General features: G+C 42.5%; 1 protein-coding gene across 10 annotated transcripts in view; it reads right to left on the bottom strand.

The window, feature by feature from the left end:
* Positions 1 to 13,719, bottom strand: part of map4k5 (mitogen-activated protein kinase kinase kinase kinase 5) — a 31,118-nt gene that overhangs the window by 12,143 nt on the left and 5,256 nt on the right. For 3 of the 10 annotated variants that reach the window (XM_047610253.1, XM_047610251.1, XM_047610254.1), the window contains exons 3-19: positions 12,759 to 12,816; positions 8,421 to 8,511; positions 6,829 to 6,893; positions 6,649 to 6,704; positions 6,510 to 6,557; positions 5,780 to 5,822; positions 5,599 to 5,671; positions 4,766 to 4,897; positions 4,474 to 4,536; positions 4,270 to 4,351; positions 3,677 to 3,793; positions 2,960 to 3,044; positions 2,225 to 2,296; positions 1,197 to 1,255; positions 992 to 1,059; positions 592 to 630; positions 75 to 119 (exon numbers count right to left, since the gene is read on the bottom strand). In XM_047610253.1, the coding sequence (XP_047466209.1) occupies positions 75 to 119; positions 592 to 630; positions 992 to 1,059; positions 1,197 to 1,255; positions 2,225 to 2,296; positions 2,960 to 3,044; positions 3,677 to 3,793; positions 4,270 to 4,351; positions 4,474 to 4,536; positions 4,766 to 4,897; positions 5,599 to 5,671; positions 5,780 to 5,822; positions 6,510 to 6,557; positions 6,649 to 6,704; positions 6,829 to 6,893; positions 8,421 to 8,511; positions 12,759 to 12,816 (1,196 nt within the window). Of the gene's footprint in view, positions 1 to 74; positions 120 to 591; positions 631 to 991; positions 1,060 to 1,196; positions 1,256 to 2,224; positions 2,297 to 2,959; positions 3,045 to 3,676; positions 3,794 to 4,269; positions 4,352 to 4,473; positions 4,537 to 4,765; positions 4,952 to 5,598; positions 5,672 to 5,779; positions 5,823 to 6,509; positions 6,558 to 6,648; positions 6,705 to 6,828; positions 6,894 to 8,420; positions 8,512 to 12,758; positions 12,817 to 13,719 lie in introns of those variants that run through there. The other 7 variants (XM_047610257.1, XM_047610258.1, XM_047610255.1 and 4 more) reach the window with 4 other exon arrangements.

Raw genomic sequence — 13,719 nt, 5'->3', positions numbered from 1 at the left:
ACAGACATTTTTCAGCATCAACTGGCTCCATATTGTATTTTACATTTACATTTAAATTTATTGACATGACTCACAGCTCTGGATACTCGAAGGCGTCTTCAAGATGAGCGACGTGTCCCCTGTGTGACACAAACACGGCAATCAGAGCGGAAAATAAAGGAGGGGTGCTAATGCTGCAAATGTTTGTATGAAATCTCTCCTTTGAGTAAAAAATCTCAGGAGAAGAGGTGACGTATGTGTTCTATAAATGAACTCGTGTCATAAGTTTCCATATTTATACTGATGCTAGTCTGCAAAGGATCAAAAATTATGATCTGACTCCTCTGGTTACACGGCAGCACATAAAACTGGAATTAAAGCAGCTTCTATTACATTTTTTGGATAAAGATTGTACTAAATAAAGTATTTATTGCTGCGTCATAGCTTTATGCTCAGCTTGGACAGTGATAATATGGACACCACACATGGTGAATGGAGGGGTTGATCAGGGAGGGTGGTTTGTGAACCTGGTGGCAATAAAGGGGGGTGGTGACAGAGCGAGGGGTGGGGCTGGATGGCGTAGGTTACAAGAGCAAACATTGTTAGTGTTACCGTTGGAACAATTCATCCTCAACGCTTTTGAGGAGGCTCCTTCGAGGTGCCAGAGAGACAGAGAAACAGACAAAAGAGGACAGCAAGAAGTGAAAGGGAAATAAAAAACAAAACAAAAAAACAACAACAGTCAAAGCACATGGAAAAAAGTGAGGAGGAGTAAAGCGACATTTCAAACGTGGGAGTGGGAGTAATGCAGGTTAATGCGAGAGACACGGGGGAAGAGGGATCAGTATCAAAAACTACCGAACGTGACTGACCCGCTCTTTCACGCTTCATTATAAAACAAACTCAGAAGAGAGACATTCGTCTAATTCACGCCAGCTCCAAAAGGGATGGACGGAGAGTGTGTGGAGTAAATAGCGGGGCGGTTCCCATGACAACCGTTTCCATGGATTACCTGGCTGTTATTCCGCCCTCGGCGAAGGGACTCCAGGGGGAAGGGAAGTCATTATCTTTGCTCACATCCTGTGGAAAGGCACGCGGACACAAAAATAGGACTTTTACGCATCAGTTTGTTTTTTTTCAACTTTTCAACATGTGTGTGTTAAAATGGACGAATTAGAAACATGAACACAGGTATAAGAATTAAACAATATAATCACCATTTCAGCATGAGCCTCAGTTTCCTTCTGGAGGGGGGGTCCGAACTGTAGCTTGTCGACTGTAAATGAAAAACATTGTTGTTGTTTTGTTTTTTTTAAGTTCTTGAACGCACCTTCAACACTAGAGGGCATCAGCACCCAACACTTCAAGACACACACACAAGGCCTCAGGAGGAGTTACTGTTGTTGCACTGGTAGTAGGAGCCTTAGTGGTGAAAAACTCCACGGCATAAAAATCACTCGTAAGAATGAATCGAACGCAGATGAACCGTTTCCATTACGGCGGAGCTGCCAAAACAACACAGAAGTCCTTGGCCGATTTATGAGGCTGCTGCGCGAACGTTTTGTCTGGAGGCCGAAGATGAGTCGGTCGCTAAAGACAAACACAGATTGCACTTGACACTAAGCAGATCTGTTCGCTTTGGGGGGAAATATCGGCGAGAGAAAAGAATTACAAATAGATCGTGCCGCGGATTCTTCTTAGTTTAGGTTTGAGGTCACATTCTGTCAAACTGTTGATCCAAGGGGAGAGACGGGTTTAAAGTCCAGGATAAACAGGATGTGATCCCTGCTGTAATTGTGAAGGTGAAAGAAATCCGCCGACCTGCCAATAAATACTCCCACATAATCAGCTTCTCATTAACAAAGAAACCTTGTATTCAAGAATTCGGAGTGTTTTTCTGCTTGGGGTATGCCGACAATGTGGAGGTGCTGCAGTTTTTTCTTTTTTTCTAAACACAGATAACACCGAGGAGGTTATGAAACAGACACACGAGGGGGGGGGAGGTTTGAAATGTCAGGTGAGAGACAAACTTAACTTCTTTGTTTAGATAAGTACTCATCTATTTTCTGACAGGAAACAAGATGACACAACAATGAAACCACTCAAACTTTTCAGCCCACTCCATGCACAGGAACTCGCCATAATAGTGTCACTTAAACCTAATATTATCCTATTTCTTAGTGCGTCTCAGGGGCGGACGGGGGAATTAGACAAACACACACCATCTCACTACACCGTCACCAACCTGCATCCCCCCTGTGTCCCTCAGTGAAGCTAGGACTTGAGACTGGCCCTCCTTGGTTTTCTCCATCGTTTGCTTCATGTTGGAGGGAAGGAGGTCAGATAATAGTGAGAAGTTTAGATTAAAAAAAAAAACCAAAGAATTAAGTGAGTCTGGTGCAAACGGTCACAACGTGAGCAAGCACAAAGCACGGCGAGACACAAGTACGCATCGCCACAAAATGAACACGACGCACACGGGTCTGACACGACAGCCACATCGCAGCGTTCACCTTCACTTACGGCGACAACAACAACAACACAAACACACAACTTCTTCTCTGAAGGGTTATACAACGGGAAGTTACACAATCAATCAGCCTGGATAAGCCCCAATAAAAACTTAACTCCTCCGGACGCTTTAATGACCCTTCAGACAAGCCATTTCACATATTTTCAGTTGGAACATGTGCTACCCCCGGAGCATCGTGGACTCTGCTCGATCCACTTTTTCTTCCGTGAACCCTCGGGCTATTTTTACACACACCACCGCATGCTGAGGTCTGGAGAAGTGCCAGTCATTGCTGCAGGATTAGCGGGGTGATCCTCAGACGAGCTACGGGACCTCTCTACCGACCTAAGCGGGCAAAGCTGACTGACACGCCGACCAATGACGGGACAGATGCAAAGCAGAGGAGGGCTGCCGGTTTGGGGATTTTTTTTTTTTGTTTGTTTGTTTGTTTGTTTGTTGTTCACTTACAGTCCATCTCTGAGCGCGTCTTCTCAGCTCTGGCCTGTTTGCTGGTGGTCGTTTGTTTGATGGTGTGTCTGACAACAGAGACGGGCTGAAACAAAAACGGTCGAGAGGACAGAAAGTAGAAGCAGGGTTAGAAACGTGACCGTCTAAATAATCTGTAAAAAAATCAATTCTGAAACTTGCAGCTCAAGTTAAAGGATAAAGGGCAGCAGAGAAGTGCTTTTCTTTTTTTGCGTCATCACATTATTATGCATCCCAGAGTCTGTGTGTTTGTAACAAGCTCCATTGCTCGCAGTCAATAGCCTTCAGGATTTTTTTTTTTTTTTCTCCGAACGCATCGTGGCTAAGACAGTGCCACTGCTGTCAGGGGGAGAAAAGCACAATGGTCTTTTAAAAAGGCACTGGTACCACCTCTTTGGCTGCCACATAGTGTGTGATGCTAATTCCAGTTGGAATAATAACGTCAATGGGACAGAATCAAGATGTGGGGGAGTTTTCCTGGGTAAAAGAAGCTCAACGATTATCTTATATTGCTAAGCTGCTGGAGAGCCAAGCTGCTCTAATATTTACATTCACTCCTGATAGAGTCTGTCAGTGTTTGTGGAGCCTGTTTTATGACAAGGCTCCATTCAAATATAACACCATTATTTTTTTTTTTAAAGCTTCAGATGGTTTTAACTATCGATCTTGTGCATGTTTCCAGATCGTTCTCTTTGCTACCTCGAGGTCGTCGTCGTCCGCTTCGCTGTAATGTTGGTGGTTGTCTGGGTTGTTCATCTTATCGAGGAGGTCGACAGCGAGCCGCCGTGTCAAACCCGTCTGGGCCACAAACACATGCTGCAAGAAACAATGCAACGTTAAAGGTCGTTAGCGTAATCACACATTTTCTGTTTTTATCAGCAGCTCGACATCCCTCATCTGACACACAAGAGCCATGGAAGTAGAATAGTTCCAGTTTTACTGTCAGAGTAACGACTGGTGCCGTGTAAATAACGATAAAAGACCTAGAAATCAAAAGCAGTCGCAATCTGAACTTCAGCTGCCTTTTCAGGCACTTTAAATGACATAACTATACGGCTTTAATTAATATGTAACTATCGAACGCTGAAGAATCCGACCAAATGTCAAACAGCTGGAAACGGAGCCAAACCACACAGAAGCGCAGATCAACTGAGATCCTGCCATGACTGAGACTTTTCTCTTTTTCTTTTTTTTTTTTTAGTATGAAATATTCAGGACAAAGAAATAAATAACAGCTGCGGAGGATAAACGTTTCAATCTCACATCGCAGATAAAAAAGAAAGATTTATTACCGATAGAAGTTTCTCTGCAGTTGGCCGCTTCTTTGGGTTCTTTGTTAGAGACACTTTGACAAAGTTGTGGAAGCCAGCAGACCTGTGGGAGAAGATCATTTTGTTTTAACACAGTGATTATTCCCGCTATCAGCTAACAGCAAAATATACAATTTCGTATCGTGATCCCACAATAGCAGACTGATTATTTCCGGAGACACTCACCATTTATTTTTGTCTTTTAGCTTGGGAGGCTGGAAGCTACTCTTCGACATCAAAAACAAGGCCCTGAGGAAGAAAAAGAAAGTGGGGAAAGAAAAAAAAAATGCCTGAAAAACCTTCTAAATATATCACAAATAAAATTTGCTTAAAGCCGGATGACCGTTGAAGTAATCAAAAGACGCGATAAAACATTGGAGGCACACAAAGGCAGGAAGCAGCCTAGGAATCGTTTGAGGAAGCTTCGACTGATCTCTCTTTTTTTTTTTTTTGGTGGTGGCGGTAAAACAAATCGCACCTCATCGGGTGCAGGTCGAACATCGGAGGCTGCAGCTCGGCCAGCTCTATGGACGTGATGCCAACGGCCCAGATGTCACACAGCTGGTTGTAGCCACCGTTCTTCTCCACCGCCGCCACTTCTGGAGCCATCCTGAACAAAGTCGAGACAAGGCATCACAGGCTGCTCCGTAGCAAGGACCCAAGGCTGGTTAGTTTAGTCGGAATTAAAAACAGAAACCAACAGGTATCAGGGTATAAATTAAATTAGGGGGAAGGGGAAGTTACTGTTCTCACAAAAAGGTGGAAACACTTTCAGGCTACTTTTGACTGGTTTATTAGTATTTTATTATGTTCACCTCAACATCAACTTCTGCTTACTTTCAGCCTAGTGTTTTGCGTGTTTTAAATATGTTTTATTATCACAATCAACGGCAGCATGACTTGAATGCTGGACGTGACGTGGAGCAGGTAGATGCACAGTTGCATCACAGGTATTTAGACAAACATCAATCTAAAGAAACATTTGCTTCCTTGAAAAACGTTCCCGGTGCTAAAAGTTTCTAGGAAGCGCGGATACAAGGGCATTTTAAGATTGTGGTAATCCACTAATAGTGACAGTGAATAAGAGGTTTGTCTCGGTGACAGAAGAGAGGCCGGTGTCTGAGGGATTCGTCTCTTTCTCCAGGACACTACTGTGGGAATCTGAACTTGTGTCGTTCAGGTGAAGCATCCGTCTAAAAAAAAATATTCTAAAATGTGGCTGAAAGTCTTTAATCACGGTTCCTTTGAATTAGATTAACAAAAACCTATGAAGGGCACAAAGGCTTGTTTTGTGAGGGGTGACACACTCACCAATAAGGTGTTCCAATGAAGGACTTTCGTTTGGCAATGGTGGCTGTTATTTTGGCTGCAACTCCAAAGTCAGCTGTAACATGGAGCGACAGGGCTTTTCAGGTTACGTAATGCACATGCGACTGAAAAGCTACCGAGGAGTTCAAGTCCTTGGGAATTAAGATGCCGAAGAGCCGCTTACCTAACTTCACATCTCCGTTGTCTGTGAGAAGTATGTTGGCACCCTGTTGAACGAAAACACATTCATTTTATTAGAAAATAAGAGAGAGGCCGTGATAATATTTTAGTGTCAAGAGTCAGAGATTCATGTGCCAGGCTGATGCGTTCACTCCTGATCTGTTACTGATCTGACATCAAATACAATCGGGCCGATGGGTTTTTTGACAGTTCCACCGACAGTGTTTCTGTTGGCTGTGACTGACAGACTCTCTGGAGGCATCCTGGGGTGAGAGCAGAGGAAACAGGAAGTGCTTGCTGCGTAGGGCTGAGAAAAGATAATACGTCCAGCCCTGACCTTTACGATAACACATGCGAGCGAGGCATCGGCTGCTTCGTGCATGCATCAAACACCGTCAAGTTTTAGCTCAACCTCAAAACCCCCCCCCCCAGAAGGAGGACAGTGGTCACATGCCTTCGAGTGAGCACATCCTCACCCATGCTTTTCCTGTGACGTCAGCTCACACATCTGCTGCAATGCTGCGTCAGAGACAAGCCTGACCTCTAGACATTAATAGTTCTGAAGCTGAGCTACTGCTACTTCCTTCCGTCCGTCTCAAACGTCTTACTTTTCTTTTTACCCTCTTCCTCCTTTTTTTTTATTATTTTGCAAAAACTGCTGCTTAAAGATTTTAGTTTTAATCTGCGTCTGACTTGGGATAAAAATAGTTGTGTGGTAAAAAAACCGACGATACCTTGATGTCTCGGTGCATCTTGCCCTTGCTGTGCAGATAACTCAGGCCCTGCAAAGGAAATGAAAGCAATATGTAACGAGCCGTTAAACCACAGACTATATGGTATTTAATAAAAAACATGATCTAAAACTCAAATTACCTGCAAGGTCTCTCTGCTGACATACGCTATCTGAAGCTCTGATAAAGGTCCAGTCACTGGAAAGATACAAATTCACTCGATGTTTGCAAAAGGCGTGAAAGGCAAGAGATGGATCACACGATAGCAACATAAAGTGATGACAAATGCATCTTCTTAGCTATGAAGAAGAGAAGAGCTCACCATGATAGATGTCCTGCAGAGATCCTCCGCCGCAGTACTCCATGCATATCCAAAGTTTCTCTCGACTGAAGAAAGCAAAGTAACAATACATAATTAAATGATATGTTTTTTTAAGGCTGTACAAATCCACAATTCATCCATGAAGCAACACTGCAAACTTGCTAGAAAAACAACAAGTAACCAGAAGCGGGTGAATGATAAAAGGAAAAAAAAACAACATACTAAGAATCCTAGTGAGGTGTTAGGCCACCACATCCTGCCACTAAAAGTTAAATGAACCGTGGCACTGAATGTACAGACGAGATCTACTGGAGGAAGAGAACGCCATTCAACCATTAGGTGTTTTTATTGTGGAGACGGTGCAGAGCAACACGTTATCCAACACGTTAATCCATAAACTCGCATAGGTGACGAACTGGGTCGAGATCTGTTCGATTACAAACTTCACAGCGTGTGTTTATGTTCACACTCTTAGCATTCAGTTACTCCTCGTGCCCTAAATACGGCCTCTAATACTTTGCTGGAAGAGGCCGCTCCCATCGGGGGGTGGGCAGGGGAGGGGGGAGTAAAGGTTTCATCATGGGATAAAGATAGTGGATAAATATACATATCTACAGTTGCCTAGGCAACCCTGTTATTCATTTCCAAACTCGGATGGTTACAAGTGAAACAAGCGTAACACAATAATTTGGTAGTGTGTGGAAAGAGCTAGCTCTTCTTGGAGGCTCTGAGTTTGAAGAGAAAACACTGTCATCAGTGACACAGCTCCTCCGTGGTCCACCCGGTTCTCCAAGCTCGCTATCAGCAAAGTGAGTTTTGGTGGTAGGAAGCAAAGGCAAAGCAAAGTGTTGGGGTAAATGTTTGGACTATAAGGCTCGTCTTTTAAGTTGTGGCTTGTTTTGGTTTTTATTTTAAAGCTGGCAGTGAATGCCCGGCAGAACATTTAAATAAGAAATGATGTAATCCATTCACAGGTCATTAATAATAAGAGGAAGTGATACAACTTTGAGATGACGATGCAACAAGCTTTCAACCAACTGTTGAAAGCTTTTAAAACACAACGTGGCCACTGCTTTCTCCAAAAACAAATACATTCTTTTAATACAATTAATCTGATTTTATTATAATTAATCCATGATGGGGCGCTCGTTAAGGGTTCACTGTAACCTGTGTGGCAAGACTCTTCCAAGACATGCCCGCTGTGATAAGACGAGCGCATAAAAGAGTTCAGAGGCTCCTGATCCAGTTAAACCTGTTGGAAGTCTGAGGAGGCGACCGTGGGCGGATTGGACCTGCTTCCTCCGAGATGCCAGCCGCAAAACACCGGCTCCATTAAAAACATGAGAGCAGGCATCCTGGTGCTGAAGGGGCCTCGTCAGCACCAGCCAGCGCAGATGAATAGCCTGAGTCATACTTTCACACACCGGCGTGACTAAGTAATTAAACACAACATGTGAGTTTCGGGCGACGGCTTGTTAAATCCTTCTGACAGTTACATATGAATTCCACAACTGTTATACTGGAGAGAGAGAGGGGAGAAAACACACAGAGTATAAAATGACAAAGCAGGAGTATTGTGAGTTGGCTCTTACCAGAGGTAGCTCCCAAAGTAGGCCACAATATTGTGGTGCATGCATTCCTTCACCATGAAGATTTCCTGCTGTATGATGGAAAAGTCATCCCCTGGAAACAGAGGGAGAAATCACACAGACACACGGACACAAATTATTTTCGTTTTTTCTGCACAGGGAGCTGCTTTGTCTTAAAAATGACGGCGTCGCGAAATTAAAAATAATTTGTTTTCGGTGCGGACTCAACAAAACTAATATTGTTGACACTAGAACAAAGTCTGAATTCAACTTTAGGAAACACTCAAATCTTTCCTTTTTCGGGTTAACCACACTTGAAAAAAAAAGACCACAGAGCAAACTCGTCCCCGTATTTGCTTCTCTGTGGCTCCATACCTCTAATAATCTCTGTGCAAATACGGCAGATTACAGAACAGCCAATAACATTAGGAAGAACATCTTGTACTTTTAAAAGTTTATTTGGTATAGGCCGATATCCAGGCTACTTTCCAGTTTCGGCAACGCGCTTTTTAACATATCCGACCAGTAGGAAGCAAAAAGACAAAAATATGTAAGACCAGCTGCTCCCAATTGTGGAGAGACACAGCCCTGGAATACATTAACAGGAGGTTAAGATCTAGCAGACTCTGCCAGCTTCAGCGCTCTATCAACAGACTGTCATCGTAGGCAGCGGGCCAGATTAAGCTCATTTAATGCACACGCACTCTGCCAAGAAACATTAAAATCAAAACAACAGGCCGCACATTAGCGGAGGTGGAAACTACGGACAATATTTCTTTTCTTTTCCCAGGCACGTGACCGAATGTGTCAGTCGTGCCTCGCAAACACGGGTCTGAATCCTGAGGCCGACGACTCAGGCGAGTCGAGCAAATTTTTGGCTATTAGCGCTTAACCTTGAACTGCACGCGGCACATAGCTCCAGAAACTGAACCAGGTGTCTCGTGGTCCGAGTCAATTAAAGAGACGTGGGGATATTTGAACTCGGGGAGGAAAACACGATGAACGCAGATACCTCACACGGGCTCTTTATCGAGCAATAACAGTTTGTCTGGGGAGGTTTTGGTCTCTCTCACGTGAGCGTCTGAATTAAAAACCGGTTGAGAACGCTACCACATGCAAAAGCATCCAACCAATAAAAACAGCCGGCCACTAAAACTACTTCCACTTGCTTTGAAGTAAAGACTTTGCAGTATCGAGTGTCATCACAAGACTCATGAGGTTTGACTATCAACACGTCTTATCTGATCTAAAGCAACACGTGTGCACACCGGTTATTGTTATATATAGAATAGTATATGAGAAAACATCTAGTGTCTTCTAATCAGATTATTCCAAGCCACAAATAGGATGACCTTTTTTTTTTATTTTTTTAATGTGATGACAGGTCAAAAAACTATGTGTCAGATGTTTTATTACGCAAAAGAAAGAGCAAGTCACCAGTAGGAGGATTAAGAGGATGTATTACGCAGTCTTATTGTTTTTTTTAGGCATCAGAGCAGCAACAAGTTGCCTGGAATAGGTTGACGTGTCTCAGTGTTTACATTCACCCTGCGTTACGGTTTCTCCTCCTGGTGCCAAGAATGCAGAAAATTACCAAAAAAAAAAAAAAAAAGTCCAAAACTGAACATGAACAGCGTGGGAATACTTTTCAGAAAAAACAATAAGTTTCACAATTAGTAAAAATTTAACCACCAGCCCCTTGTGGCCCCGGCCGTCATGCATGAGCGTTTCAACAGAGAAGAGAGAATTTCTGCAGGATTTCCAACCGTGAAACTATGAGACAGTAGCGTCGGTATTTGGACTTTTGTCTGATCACCGGCTGGTTATTTTATGAGTAATATTCCCAATAACTAGGACAGATACTGATTGTAATGTTGCATCCCACTGTACTAAACAGCTTGTTCATGTTCTTTTATACAGATACAACTAAATGATGTGGACTTCTACTGACGTTGCACTTTAAGTGGCTAAAAGTAGTTTTTTTTGCAGAGAAGTGATACAGCTGCAAATGCAATCGGCACAAATCATTAAAGTTAAATTATGTCTCTGCTCATTAATAACAAAACATATTAAAACTGCAAGTTTCCTAATTAGGTCAATGATGAATAAATGAGACTCTTGTTTGAAATGGGCTCTTTATTTGTAGATATCATGTGTAAACATTGTACTATAATTACGTTTGAGTTTAATTGGTTAAATATTTGGTGGTTAATCAACGGATTAAAATAAACAATAGATTAATCAATTGGAGAAACGCCCTACTTGACATTCCTGTATTAAGACTAAAGGAGTATATGCTCAACTGTGAAAGTGACATGTTGCACTATTCAGTCTGAACCTTCTCGTCTATCACTGACATGTAAACAGGGTCACGAATGCCTCACATTTGAAGTAACAGCTTCAGTGTAAATGATGGCAAACGTGTTACTACTCTAAAAATACCACACTTCACTTCACGTGAGGCTGAACTACTGTTCTACACCTACGTTTTCCAGTGTATTTGTTAACGGACGCCTTCGAAGAGCCACAGAAAATGTGAGCGATTTCACTGACATGACTCTGACCTTGGAAAGAAAAAACAAAACAAAACAAAAAAAAAAAAAACATATATATGACAAGTCCCGCAATCTTCTCTTCTTGGGGACTCGAGGCCGAAGAGCGTAGCCACTTCCCCTCAGACTGAGCGCTTCCTTCTGCTCTGAACGTACACAATCTCGCTGCGAGTGTCGGGTTTCAATTCAGCACGAGTTTTTCAGCGCTGACCAATGTCACGTCGAGGTGATTTTAGGTGCATTATAATTACATTTATGAAAGAAGGCGGCGGTGTGTGTTGTTTTTTTTTTCTTCTTCTGACTATTCAACCACCAACCTAAGAGGTATTTTTACAAGTCCGTGCTTATGTCCTGACGTGACAGTCTTATAGAAAGTAAAATTTGCTGGCATGGCTGAGAGAAACTGCACCGCTCTTTAACGTCTTGCAGCAGAATTTATAACGTGAAGAGTCAGGAAGTGGGCGCAAAGCGCACAATGCTGAAAACTTAACCGTCATAAGAGGAACTAAGTTAGAAAAAGATGCCCAAAGCAGTTTGAAGACAGCCAAAATGAAAGAAAAGAAAAAGAAGTCCTTAATGGTCATTATTTATAAACGATCTGATCCCTGCAGTCAGAGGGTTTCACCACTCCTAACTCCGTCCTTTGCTTCATCCCAGCGTCACTCCTCCTAGTCTAACCTGTTTGATTGCACGGTCCACCCAAAAGCTGTTTACCTCAAACTCAGAGAGGAGTGACTCTTACGAGTGAAAAAAAAGCTGGGGTAAAAAGAAAAGACGGTCCTCTTTAAAACGGGATGACGCAGGCTATGTTAATCCTTGTTTAAAAAAAATAAATAAAGCAAACAAGAGTAAGGCAAACACGAGCTGGATTTAAAACCTACTCAGAGCTGCACATCTGGTGTATATGTAAAGGAACTATTTACATTTTACTGCGTCTGAACTATTCATATATATTTTACCTGATTTACAATATTACAATTTCTACTCTCAAAGATCATGACGGCAAGAACACAGAAAGATTAAATCTTTCTTTCAACTTGCAGCTAGCCCCTCCTGATCTTCTGACACTCTAATCCTCTCTCCTCTGATATCATGCACAATGTGCAAGTCTTACATTTAGGCTCAAGACATTTCAACTGATCAGACAAAGGGAAACGGATTTCAGCTTCATTACGTTGAGTTTATAGGTTAAAACACCGAACGAGATCATTGGTGAGAAAACAAAAACAAACCTAGGATGAAAATGTATCGAGCATATCGTGCATATTGAGACGTGATGAATGAAAGAGAAAACAAACAGAAGCGAATCTCTTCCTTCCCTGGCTTGGTAATCAGCTGAGCTCTGTCTGGATGCTGGTGGTACAAAGCCCTCTCGGTAAATCCCACTAATCTGGATCGCGCTAACTCTGTCACTAGGTCATCGCCAGCACAGACCCCGACGCTGGGCACAGTCAGAAACGTTCTCCTGTCATCCTCAATGCAGCTCAGGTCCCTCAGACATTTACATTTTCTTCTTCAGCGGTTTGATCAACGGGTAAAATAATGTTTCATAGGATTCAGTGTTAATATTTCTTATACCAATAGATACCAAACTACGGCCATCAATACTGAGCACATACATTTGAAGTGAACTGATTTTAGGTGTATAGAGATTTTTTGTCAGGATTTTAATTCATCCCATTCATAAATATGGAAAATGTGTTGTAGAGATTGTAAAAACAGCTGTTCACGTTCATTGTGATGAGAAAAGTTGGGATAATGAGAGAGAGGGAGAGAAGATGACACTTACCCGGTTCCAACTTTATGATCTTCACAGCAGCGAGTTCTCCTGTCTGTATGTTGCGAGCCTGAAAGACACAACAACAACAACTTTCAGCAAAGCAACAAATAATAAAGCTACTTCTGCTGCTTTCATCACTGTTGTTCAGCTTAACTTATCTCCTCTATTGTGAGGATTTGTGTCTATGTCATGTTCAAGAAAACGTGTTTCTCTTCTGATATTTGCCGGTGACATTTATTCTGGTGCGTATTTATGACTATTTTAAGACACTCGAAAGGCCAAATGTTTGACTAACTAATCTGAAATAATAACATAATAACCTGTTAAGCAATGATTTAGGGGAACTACTGCTCTGCCAAACCTGAATTTGTCAATACAAACCCTTAAGTTGCTGAGACCTGAGTGAGTGTTTTCCACTTGGAGTTAAATTGACTTTAAAAATAACAAGCTAAGAGATGACATAACGTGACACGGTGCTCTAATGGGACGGGACTTAGCGGCTCGGGCCTGCATGGGCATTAAAACAATAAATGTCAGCCGGATGATGATGCAGTTCTGTAAAATGTTGGCTCGCCCGTCAGACGAAATCAGCGTCACTGCATTTTCAAACAGTCATCTAGATATTCGTCAACTAAAATCCAAACTAACATCTCCCTAAATTTACAGGTCATTGGGTCAACACATGGAGAGTGTTAGTCAGCAGGCAGAGGTTGGACTCTACTCAACTGTTACTCATAAGTGAACCGTTAAATATAAAGCTATTAATGACTTTTGATTTAGTCGGTGCTTAAGTTGCACATTTTCAAATATCTTTAGTTTTACCAGCCTCACGTTGAGACAATTTTCAGTGAGCGATATTAAGAAGAATCGGTCGCTTGTGAATTTTCTGTGCCAGAGTAGGATGACTTCCAAATCCAGGTCAAGACGGGATGCTGGCTAATCCATGGGAGTGAAGTGACGGGACGGGCGG

The sequence above is a fragment of the Mugil cephalus genome, chromosome 17 (assembly GCF_022458985.1).
Source record: "Mugil cephalus isolate CIBA_MC_2020 chromosome 17, CIBA_Mcephalus_1.1, whole genome shotgun sequence".
Lineage (NCBI taxonomy): Eukaryota > Metazoa > Chordata > Actinopteri > Mugiliformes > Mugilidae > Mugil > Mugil cephalus.
The sequence above is the reverse complement of the archived record's forward strand: the minus strand, read 5'-3'. Positions and strand labels throughout refer to the sequence as shown.